This window comes from Bufo gargarizans, unplaced genomic scaffold (assembly GCF_014858855.1).
Source record: "Bufo gargarizans isolate SCDJY-AF-19 unplaced genomic scaffold, ASM1485885v1 original_scaffold_2196_pilon, whole genome shotgun sequence".
NCBI classification, from domain to species: Eukaryota; Metazoa; Chordata; class Amphibia; order Anura; family Bufonidae; genus Bufo; species Bufo gargarizans.
In genome coordinates, this window is record NW_025334682.1 from 38,587 (window position 1) to 50,610 (window position 12,024).

At 45.2% G+C, this 12,024-nt stretch overlaps 1 protein-coding gene across 1 annotated transcript in view; it reads left to right on the forward strand.

The window, feature by feature from the left end:
* The window catches only part of TBCE (tubulin folding cofactor E), a 95,796-nt gene that overhangs the window by 35,924 nt on the left and 47,848 nt on the right, over nt 1-12,024 (forward strand). The window contains exons 3-4 of the mRNA XM_044274984.1: nt 6,410-6,471; nt 9,468-9,532. Of these exons, the coding sequence (XP_044130919.1) occupies nt 6,410-6,471; nt 9,468-9,532 (127 nt within the window). The remainder of the gene's footprint in view (nt 1-6,409; nt 6,472-9,467; nt 9,533-12,024) is intronic.

Here is a 12,024-nt window from a genome sequence, read left to right on the forward strand (position 1 = left end):
GTCTCTTCTCAAGACTAAATCCATTCATTTTTTTTTAATCTTTCTTCATAATTAAGACCCTCCATTCCCCTTATCCATTTAGTCGCTCTCCTCTGTACTTTTTCCAGCTGCAGTGCGTCCTTTCTATGTACTGGTGCCCAGAACTGAATTGCATATTCCAGATAAGGCCGTACCAACATTTTGTAAAGTGGTAATATTACATCCCTGCCCCGCGAGTCCATGCCTCGTTTAATGCATGAAAATATCCTGGTGGCCTTAGAAGCAGCTGATTGACATTGTATGCTGTAATGTAATCTACCATCCAGAAGGACACCCAAATCCTTCTCTATAAGTGACTCTCCCAGTGCTACATCGCCTACATGACGACTGACTTAACTCCCGATCTGAGGTAACCTGGACTAAAGACTGAGAGGCATGGGCTTCCCAACATCATCTGCTGATGTCGGTGGTGATGACAACAATATTTGATTTTCCTGACCCCATCAAACCCCCTGCTGAAGGTGCTTCTTGATCAGTCACCAGCTGAGGGAATTTTTCACCTAGGAAGAGAGTTTAGTCTCTTGTCCAGAGAGGGCTGTTTTTTCTCCCAGGTTGACAACAGGAAGGCTTGAAGAATTCTTAAATGGGCCTGTGCCCATTTGACCGAGGGAATAGTTGATGCTAAGAGACCCAAAGCCTCATAATGACCCTTATGAATACTATTTTGAGTTGAAAGGCAAAACATTCTGGGTTATGGACAACTCCTTGCTCTTTTGGAGAAGAGAGGTCAAATGATGAGTCCAGGTGAACCCCAGGGAGATTTTCTGATGACTTTTATAATATCTGACTCGTAATAGATCTGACTTTTCCTTGTTTACCAGACACCCTAAGGAGGAAATGGTCTTAATGACCACCTGGATTTGATAAGAAAGAGCGTAAGTCAAGGCTGCGCTATGAGAAATCGGCCAGACACACAAGAGAGTTCAATGCGAGAATTCAATGTGTCAATGTGAGGTCCCATTGTGACTTCTGCTCTTCTGACTGGATTGCACAATAATACTGTATAATGATTTATAATGTTGTGCGACTCTGAGGGTACTTTCACATAGGGTTGTTGCGGGTATCGAAATTTCGATACCCAATCGATACTTTTGTCCCGGTATCGATACGATACGATTTCCGTTTTTTCGATACTGGGCTGCGCTTCTGCGCAGTCTAGTATCTCTGAACATGAGCGCGCTGCTATCGGCGCGCTCATGTTCTCTCTCAGCAGCACGGGGAGAAGGAAGCTGTCCTCCCTCCCCCTGTGCTGCTGCCGCTGCCACCAATGAGAAGCGAGGGGCGGAGGAGGGGCGGCAATGAGAAGAGAGGGGCGGAGGAGGGGCGGCAATGAGAAGAGAGGGGCGGCAATGAGAAGAGAGGGGCGGAGGAGGGGACATCAGCTTCACTAGTGGGCGTTCCTTCTCCCTGCGCTGCGATTGGACAGCGCTACAGCCAGGGAGAAGGAACGCCCACTAGTGAATCTGATGTCTCCTCCCATCGCTCCGATAGTAATCAGCAGCATGTGGAGCAGGAGAGGAGACAGTAATGGAGCACTGCAGGCGAACGGAGCGGCGCCCAGGACTAATGGTGAGTGCTGGGACATCGCTGGGCGCCGCTCTGTGTGGAAATAATCCTATCATTGGTGGCGCAGTGCGCCCGCCCCTCCTCCGCCCCTCTCTTCTCATTGCCGCCCCTCCTCCGCCCCTCTCCCCCTGCTGTGAATTTCACACTTTGCAGCGCAAATGGTAAAATCAGCGGTGGGTTTTGCTGCCGGTTTCCATGGGTTTCGCTGCAGAAATGCAGTAAGATTCACAGCAGACTTACCCTTGAGTGCGCCCAAAGCAGCGGAAATTGAGCAGATTTGCTTTTGGGTTTCGGCTCCAGCTCCTGGTGAACATGAAGCAGTATACCCCTCCTCTGTCACTACCTGACATACTGTACCAGGTCCTGTGCCAGTCTTTGTATAACCAGGCTGTCTGCAATGTCCTCTCAGGAAATCAGGTTGTACAGAGACTGGCATGGGATGAAGGGAGGGCAGTATAGCTATTTTTATTTATTTAGGACTTTTGCTGTGGCTGCATGGGTAATTCAGCAAAATGTGAAACATTTTAGGATTGCTGAGGATATGCCACCTACTTCTAAAATGGGGCTCACAAAATGAACGAAAGCGAAGCGGACAGGAGCAGCCACCCTCGATTCACTTCTGTGGAAGTTCCGAAAATATTTCCGGCAGTCCTATAGAGGTGAACGGAGGAGATGGGCATGCTTGGAGCACTCTGCTGTTCTTGGATCTCCCACAGAAGAGAGCGGAGAGCACGCCGCGCAGTGCGCTCTAGTTCTCTTTGGGGGTCCCGTTCCAGAGGACATTGGTTGTATATCCTAGTGACGTGCCACCCCTTCTAATGGAGAAAAATCTGCAACAATCCTGTCAGAAATGGACAGGCTGTGGATTTAAAAATGTATGCAGATGGCTTTGCATAAATCTTACTCACTTTCTCCTACTATAATCAGCTGCATATTTTTGTATGCAAATCCAAATGGAAAATCCGCAGCGCTTCAGTAAAAGGGGGTCCACAGCATATCCACCAGATCCTCAGCCATGTTTGTGGTTTTTAGCCATTGGTGGTGCAGTGGTGCAGTGGCAGCTTCTGATCGGAGCCCCAGCTGTGTAAGCCTGGGGCTCCGATCGGTTACCATGGCAGCCAGGACGCTACAGAAGCCCTGGTTGCCATGGTAACATCCCTGATGCTGTGTGCACAAGGCACAGAGCAGCAGGGACAGTGTGAAGTCCTATTCACCCTGATAGAGATCTATCAGGCTGAATAGGAAAAGGGATGAAAGATCCCAGGTTCTAGCCCCTAAGGGGGAAATAGTTATTAAATAAAAAGTGTAAAAAAAACAAACAAAAAACACTAAAATATGAAGTATAAATCACCCCCTTTTCCCAATTTCACATATAAAATATATAAATAATAAACATATTACATCGCCACGTCAGAAAAGTCCAAACTATTAAAATATATTTAAAAAAATCTAGGTGGTGAATGCCGGAACAGAAAAAATAAAATAAAAACTGCGCGATTCGCCATTTTTAAAAATGAGGAATGCACGTGGCTTTTTTTGTTTATTTTTTTCGCGTGGTATCGAATGGTATCGAGTATCGCAATACTTTTTCATGGTATCGAAACCGAATCAAAAAATTGGTATCGCAACAACTCTACTTTCACACTAGCATTATTCTTTTCCGGTATTGAAATCTGGTAAAGGGTCTCAATACCGGAAAAAAATTGCTTCCTTTTTGTCCCAATGCATTCTGAATGGAAAGCAATCCGTTCAGTATGCATCAGAATGTCTTCCATTCTGTCCCTTGTACGGTATTTGACCGGACAAAATACTGCAGCTTGCTACTGTATTTTTTTCCGGACAAAATTCCGGAACACTACCGCACTTGCAGTATCGAGTGTTCTGGAAATTGCCGGATCCGGTTTTCCGGTCTGCACGTGCGCAGTTATCTAGCTTTGAAAAAATTAAATACCAGATCCATTATTCCGGATGATCCCAGAAAGACGGATCCGGTATTTCAATGAATAAGTCCAATGGATTCAGATAAAAAAGATATCCGTTTGCATACGGATTTCCGGATCTGGCAGGCAGTTCCGGCAACGGGACTGCCTGCCGGATTCTAACAATGCTAGTGTAAAAGTACCCTGAGAGTCCTGGAATCTCCTGAATTACACTGACATAATGCTATCAGTTTAATACAATAGATTACAGGTCACACAGCCTTATAAATAATTGTCAGAAGAGCAGAGCTCAGAACAGGACCTCCTACTGACAACATGCTGTGAGTTTCTCACATTGGGCTTTCTCTTGTGTATCTGGATTTTAGATGGAGATACTTGGAGACATTCACCATTATTTTTGTCAATATCTGCTTGAATATCCCATGAAAATATTTTTGGAAGTTTTTGTGGGTGCGAATGTGGTAGTAGGCTTCTGACAAGTTCAGAGTCACCGTATAGCAATCTTGATTCACCGTGGCCCTAATTGTTTCCATTTTGACCTTTATCGTAAATTAATTTGAGGTTGAAAATCAGAATTAACTTTTTTTTTTTTACAAAGAAACGTGGAGAGTAAAATCCCTGCACCCGCTGATCTTGAGGAACAGGAGATGACTTGTTTTTGTATGAGTGCAGAAATTTCTGATTCCAGAGCTGATTGACTGAGCCTTTGGGGAAGTTGTCTGTTGACCATGAATCTGTTTGGTGGCATGTTTTTTTTTACGATGCACCAACTGAATAAAGTTTAAGACCCTGGGGGAAGTGTTTGTTGGATTCCCAAGCCTGATGGAATAACCCAAGTCTGCCCCCCACTGGACACATTTCGATTTTCTTTTTGGAGGCATTATAAGGATTGAAGAAAAATCCCTTTCCTTTTCCTTTGGAAGATTGTCATTTCCCAGAAGGCTCCCTTTTCTTCTGATCTGGTAAGCTATGTCCTTGGTTATGAAAAGTTTGTCTTTGAAAATAAAGAAATTCTGAGTGAAAACCTTTTCTTATCGGATGTTTTGTGTAGGATGTTATCTAAAAGAGTGCCCAAAAATCTATCGCCTTCACAGTCTCATAATTGACTTTTTGATCCTCCATGGATACCGCCCTTTAAGTAGCATTATAAAAATGTGTGGCTTATATTGAAAGGAAAGCTATCATTTCTTCCCTGGAGGCATCTGTGGCCAAATTATCTTCTAGTTAATTCAGCCATAGGGAAAGTAGTCGCTACTATGGCTGGTCTGAGCTTTGCCATACTTGTCTCTCAGAAACGCTTTAGAAGTCCTTGGCATTTCTTATCTATGGAGTCCTTCAAAGGGCCCATATCTTCAAATGGATGAAAAGGCTTTTTTGAGATGCGTGCTACAGGGGCATGAAATTTTATTTAATTTTTTTATTTTTATTTTCCCCCCTGCATCTTCATCAGCAATCGGATATTTTAATGTAAATGCTTTAGAGACCCCTGGTCTTTTTTTCTGGTTCTTTCTGCTCCTTATTAATTATTATAATATTTTTTTTATATTGCTATGGATAGAAAAAACTTAGTTCTTTCCTCCAAGCCCTGAAACATTTGATCCTGGACCGATTGGGGTTCCTTCACATCTTCCACTTTCATGATATCTCTCACTGTTTTTAGAAGTAACTCAGTATCTCCTGGAAAACAATGGGGTTGACCCAAGTCATCATCAGATGAGTCTGAGTCCCCATTAGAGAATAATTCACCCTCATCCATATCCGCATGGAAATAAGAGGGTTCCAGAGTTTTTTAAGCAGAAGGCGAATATATCCTTAAATCAATAGCTTAATTTGCTTTATCCTTGATTAGATCTCTCATATTATCCATAAAAAAGGGGGACTCCTCTGCCACCAATTTCTTATTAAAGCGGGAACACAGAGTTTTCCTGCATAAGGCACATTTTGGGGGAACTTTCACCACCTGAGGATTAAGCAGAAGAGGCCTCTCTTGTCTAAAAAAATAAACATAGTGAAACTGTTACCAGATAACAAAACCCTCAAAGGGAATACCTGAACCAAGAAACACCCTGGTGGTGACCAAAAGGTATAGCATCAACCTACTATACTTTCCAAGGAAGGTGCAACATAATCAGCCAAAGAGCAGGAGAAGGAGGCTTACTAGGCTGAGGGCCTTGATGCGATCTGCAGACCTGCTCGGAGGGTCAGAGGAATCTCCAGATGCAGACATCTTCAGACTAGCAGACAGACAGCAAAGCAGAGGAAAGCACACTGATTGCCCACTCGTATGCTGGCCAACAAAGTTATAGTCTTAATGTACCATCCATGCAACTTCTGGGAACATGTCACTATGCCAGAAGAGCATCACTAAAACTTGGGGGAGATCTCCCTGCCCAGAGAAAATCCTGGTCCTCCATGGCCACAAACTGCGCTCCCAATCTCCATGTTTCTGTTCTGACACATTCAACCCGGGGCAGCCTTTACTGAAGGGCTTAAACCAAGAATGGAGAAGGGGATCTCTCGCCCCTCCCAGAACCTCCTTTCACTTCCCTGCCCTCCCACATGAACTAGATAGCATACTGAGCACTATGGGAAATGCCAACCGCATTCTTTCGGGACGAGAGACGGCAAACAAAAACTAAAGCAGGTAGTAGGAGGAAACCTCCTGTCAGTACTTTCGAGGAGGCAGGAAATGCAGTGCAATCTGCAGGCATGTTACAGAGCAGTAGAAGCTGAGCTTCTGGGCCGCGGAGTGAAAGAGGAGTTTGTATGTTTTACTGAATCTTTTCCGCCAAAACGATATATGAATCTTCTCAGCAACCCTGACCTTATTTTGTATATATTGTATTACATTTTTTTCTTTGCAGATTAAAGCACCTTAACATTTCAAATAACCTGATTTCATCAATGACATTTATTGCCCATCATGGTAAGTGATTCTTTTTCTTTATTATGCTTTTAACCCCTTTGCGATGTGTGTATATGTGTGTGTGTGTATATATGTATATATATATATATATATATATATATATATATATATATAGTGGAAATTGCGTCTTTAAACATGTTGCCCCCTCGCACATGCAGTGGGTGTCATAACTGCTGGGTTTCTGCTGTTTCAAACAGGAGACCTGTGGCACATGTATGCGATAAGCCGTATTGTCACCATGGCATCTGAGCAGTTTGGAAGCAACAGCTTACATTTAGAAGCAGTGGTGGAGGCTGGCAGCTCTTAATAACTTCGGTGGATCCACTGCCAGCACAGGGCCTTAATAAGAAAGGTGTTTTAGACATTTGATAAATCTGCCCTTATGTATCTGTTTTATTCTCTGATTATCATGCATATGCTTTAAGAACAACATAGGATGCATCTTTCTTAATATTTGCTTTTCTCGCCCATATTCATTGGGGGACACAGGAACGGTGGGTATAGCTATGTCCTCTAGGAGGCGTTGACACTAGTAAAAGCTGTTAGCTCCTCCCAGTCTAAGGGGGGGGGGGGATCACTGATGTAGTGGGACATCCCCCTCAGCGCTAGCTTTGGTAGTTTCTCCTGTTAAGCGCCCTTCCAGGTAGAGTTTTTAAGTTAGCTCTACTTAACTCGGGCAGTATGGTACATGGCGTCTACGGATAGTCTCAGGCCTCCCCCTCAGTTCTGCGCTCACGGGCAAGGGCTGGCTACTACTGTGGGAGTGGTATTTGCATTACCACTACATACTTTGGTTCTTCTGCAGCTCATTCTTCATGTGGTGGACTCTTCTAGCACTGAATTCTGTGGCCTCTGCAGGTGGCCCCCTCCTCTGCTGGGGTATGGGGCTAGCAATACAGTGTGACTCCCCTTGCCTGGCTTCCTCCTCAGGTGGTGTTTTTGCACAGCCACTTAATCTTTGGCTACTCTGTATAGCGCTGGTCTCAGACGGGTAATGGACTTAGACCTAGCCTATTCTTCTCCGGTCTTTTTCCTCCTCTGGCTCATGGTTCATAGCCACCCTGCATGCCTTGGTAGTTTTCACGTTACTACCTTCCCTCATCTGCATTTGCACGGAGTATTCGTTTGGTGGCCTTCCATTTCCAGACACGCTCCGATCCCAACTGGTGGGCTGTGGTGCCCTCCACATCCCTCCTTCTACAGGGACTTCTTCCATTGGTCCGGGTGTGCTAACAGTACCTGCACGAAAGCTTCTCACCTTTCTCTCCCGAGCAAGAGTTCCGGAAGCATGCGGCGTGGATGCCCTGATATCTCCTTGGCGGGAGTTCTCCCTCCTTACGTGTTTTTTCCCCCCTTCCTCTCCTACCAGGTTTCTACGGAAGATCAAGATGGAGGGCATTCCGATTAATCCTATTTGCTCCGGATTGGCCCGTCGCGCATTGTTCACCGAACTCGTTCTCCTTCTAGGAGATGTCCATTGGTCACTGCCACTCAGAGACTACCTTCTTCACAGGGTCCGGTCCTACATCAGCATTTAGAGTATTGGTTGACGCCGTGGCTATTGAAACCTCCATTCTGACGTAGAGAGGGTTTTCGGCGGACGTCACTATGATTCATGCTAGGAAGCCTGCATCGCCCATTATCTATTAGGACCCAGAGGTCTTTCCTGGGCTTCTGTGAAAGCCGGGAGATCCCCTCACTCCGTTTTTGTCTCCCCACGGTCCTATCCTTTCTACAATCAGGGTTGGACCTGGTTTAGCTCTTAGTTTCCTGATGGGTCAGGTGTTGGCGCTTCTATCCTGGGGCAGCTTTCCAGCGTACTCTGGTTTCGCTTGTGCCAATGGAAACCTTCCTTCAGGGAGTGGCACATACGGTTCCTCTGTACTGTCCTTTACCACCTTGGGATCTGAAAATAGTTCCCTCAGCGTTCCAGTCCTAGAAGGTAGTGTTTCTAGTGGCTATCACATCCATCAGACGGGAGTCTGAGTTGAGGGGGGCTCTCTTGCAGAAAACCCTTCCTGGTTCTTCACAAGGATAAGGCGGTTCTCCACCCATTCCTTCTTCTCCCGAAGGTGGTTTCTGACTTCCATATCAATGAAGAAATTGTCCTTCCTTCACTGTTTCTCCCCTTCACACCCTACAGAAGGGAGTTACATTATTGGACATTGTCAGAGCTCCGATCACTATTTGGCAGCCTCCAGTCTCTTCCAGAGTACGGAACCCCTTTTTGTCTTCCGAGGGGTCCTCGCTAGGGATTGGCGCCCTCCAAGGTGGCGATTGCACGTTGGATTCGGTCTGCAACTGCTGAAGCATACCGCGCCCAGAGCAGACTTCCACCCTTAGGTGTTGTGGCTCACTCCACAGAGCGGTGGGCACTTCTTGGGCTCGGAGGAATCACCCTTCGGCTGCTCAGTTGTGTAAGGCAGCTACTGGTCCTCCTTACACACATTCACAAAAATTTAGCAGGTGCATACTTGTGCATCGGCGGTCGCTGCTTTGGGCCGCGTGGTCTTGCAGGCGACGGTTCTTAGATGCCTGCAGGGACGCTTGCTTCCATGGGTCTGGTTTTTTCCTCCCTGTGGACTGCTTTTGGACGTCCCACGGTTCCTGTGTCCCCCAATGAATATGGGCGAGAAAAGGACATTTTTGTATAATTTTACCAGTAAAATCTCTCTCTCGCTCTTCATTGGGGGACACAGCACCCACCCAGTATTGTTGTTCGACCACAGTTGTAGCTGTTGCTGCTTTTGGCATGGTTGGTGTTCCATGTTTTTTCTATGGTTGGCTTGCTTCTCCTACTGCTTGTACACAAACTGAAGCTCTGTTTCCAGGCTGGAGGGGGAATAGCTGCCAGGGGAGGAGCTAACAGCTTTTACTAGTGTCAACGCCTCCTAGAGGACATAGCTATACCCACGGTTCCTGTGTCCCCCAATGAAGAACGAGAGAGATTTTAATGGTAAGTTATACAAAAATCTCCTTTTTTTTTTTTATTTCAGATTGCTGCACTGAAAGTTTTGCTTCCTTAAGTAGCTTGTCAGTTAACAGCAATAATATATCACAGGTGAGTTGTAAGGGGTGCTGGAGGAATTTTTCAGTCTTTGCTTTCCCACATTCCATCAGCCTTAAGTCTCACGCACACACCCGTTGACCGGCCTTTCCGTTCATGCATGGGCAACATCCATGCGGATTCCGCAGATTGGTTCCGTGATCCGTCTGCACCGCCCAAAATATATGTTCTATTTTTTTGTAGTGCCGAGGCACGCAGAGAAATCCGCCTCCGTAGTGCTTCCGTGCCTCCGTTCCGCACCACACTTTCCGGATTGCGGACCCATTTAAGTAAATGGGTCTGCATCTGTAATGCGGGGTGCACACAGCCGGTGGCTGAATATTGCGGACCCGCTGTTTGCGGGCCGCAATACGGGCACGGCCGGGCAGCTGCTGTGTGCTTGAGCCTTTTGAAGGGGTTGTCCAGTATTTTTATGTTAATGGTCTATCTTCGGGATATGCCATCAATATCTGACCAGAATGGGAGCACTGCTGCAGTAACATGCTTTCTTCACCACACGATGTACAGTGCTGTGTAGTTCTGGAGCTACTCTTAAACAGCTGACTGGTCGTGGTGCAGGCTATCTGACCACGCCAATCAGGTACTGATGGACTCCCTTAACCACTTCAGCCCCGCTAGGTGAAACCCCCTTCATGACCAGAGCACTTTTTACACTTCGGCACTACACTCCTTTCACCGTTTATCGCTCGGTCATGCAACTTTTTTGCAAAAAAATGACATTTTTCACTTTCAGCTGTAAAAAAACGACATCCATATATAAATTTTTCGCCAAATTTATTGTTCTACATGTCTTTGATAAAAAAAATATGTTTGGGCAAAAAAAAAAAATGGTTTGGGTAAAAGTTATAGCATTTACAAACTATGGTACAAAAATGTGAATTTCCGCTTTTTGAAACAGCTCTGACTTTCTGAGCACCTGTCATGATTCCTGAGGTTCTACAATGCCCAAACAGTAGAAAACCCCCACAAATGACCCCATTTCGGAAAGTAGACACCCTAAGGTATTCGCTGATGGGCATAGTGAGTTCATAGAACTTTTTATTTTTTGTCACAAGTTAGCGGAAAATGATGATGATTTTATTTTTTTTATTTTTTTCTTACAAAGTCTCATATTCCACTAACTTGCGACAAAAAATAAAAAATTCTAGGAACTCACCATGCCCCTCACAGAATACCTTGGGGTGTCTTCTTTCCAAAATGGGGTCACTTGTGGGGTAGTTATACTGCCCTGGCAATTTAGGGGCCCAAATGTGTGAGAAGAACTTTGCAATCAAAATGTGTAAAAAATGACCGGTGAAATCCAAAAGGTGCACTTTGGAATATGTGCCCCTTTGCCCACCTTGGCAGCAAAAAAGTGTGACACATCTGGTATCGCCGTACTCAGGAGAAGTTGGGGAATGTGTTTTGGGGTGTCATTTTACATATACCCATGCTGGGTGAGAAAAATATCTTGGTCAAATGCCAACTTTGTATAAAAAAAATGGGAAAAGTTGTCTTTTGCCAAGATATTTCTCTCATCCAGCATGGGTATATGTAAAATGACACCCCAAAACACATTCCCCAACTTCTCCTGAGTACGGCGATACCAGATGTGTCACACTTTTTTGCTGCCAAGGTGGGCAAAGGGGCACATATTCCAAAGTGCACCTTTCGGATTTTGCAGGGCATTTTTTACACATTTTGATTGCAAAGTTCTTCTCACACATTTGGGCCCCTAAATTGCCAGGGCAGTATAACTACTCCACAAGTGACCCCATTTTGGAAAGAAGACACCCCAAGGTATTCCGTGAGGGGCATGGCGAGTTCCTAGAATTTTTTATTTTTTGTCACAAGTTAGCGGAAAATGATGATTTCTTTTTTTTCTCTTTTTTCCTTACAAAGTCTCATATTCCACTAACTTGCGACAAAAAATAAAAAATTCTAGGAACTCGCCATGCTCCTCACGGAATACCTTGGGGTGTCTTCTTTCCAAAATGGGGTCACTTGTGGCGTAGTTATACTGCCCTGGCAATTTAGGGGCCCATATGTGTGAGAAGTACTTTGCAATCAAAATGTGTAAAAAATGACCGGTGAAATCCGAAAGGTGCACTTTGGAATATGTGCCCCTTTGCCCACCTTGGCATCAAAAAAGTGTCACACATCTGGTATCGCCGTACTCAGGAGAGGTTGGGGAATGTGTTTTGGGGTGTCATTTTACATATACCCATGTTGGGTGAGAGAAATATCTTGGCAAAAGACAACTTTTCCCATTTTTTTTATACAAAGTTGGCATTTGACCAAGATATTTTTCTCACCCAGCATGGGTATATGTAAAATGACACCCCAAAACACATTCCCCAACTTCTCCTGAGTACGGCGATACCACATGTGTGACACTTTTTTGCAGCCTAGATGCGCAAAGGGGCCCAAATTCCTTTTAGGAGGGCATTTTTAGACATTTGGATCCCAGACTTCTTCTCACACTTTCAGGCCCCTAAAAAGCCAGG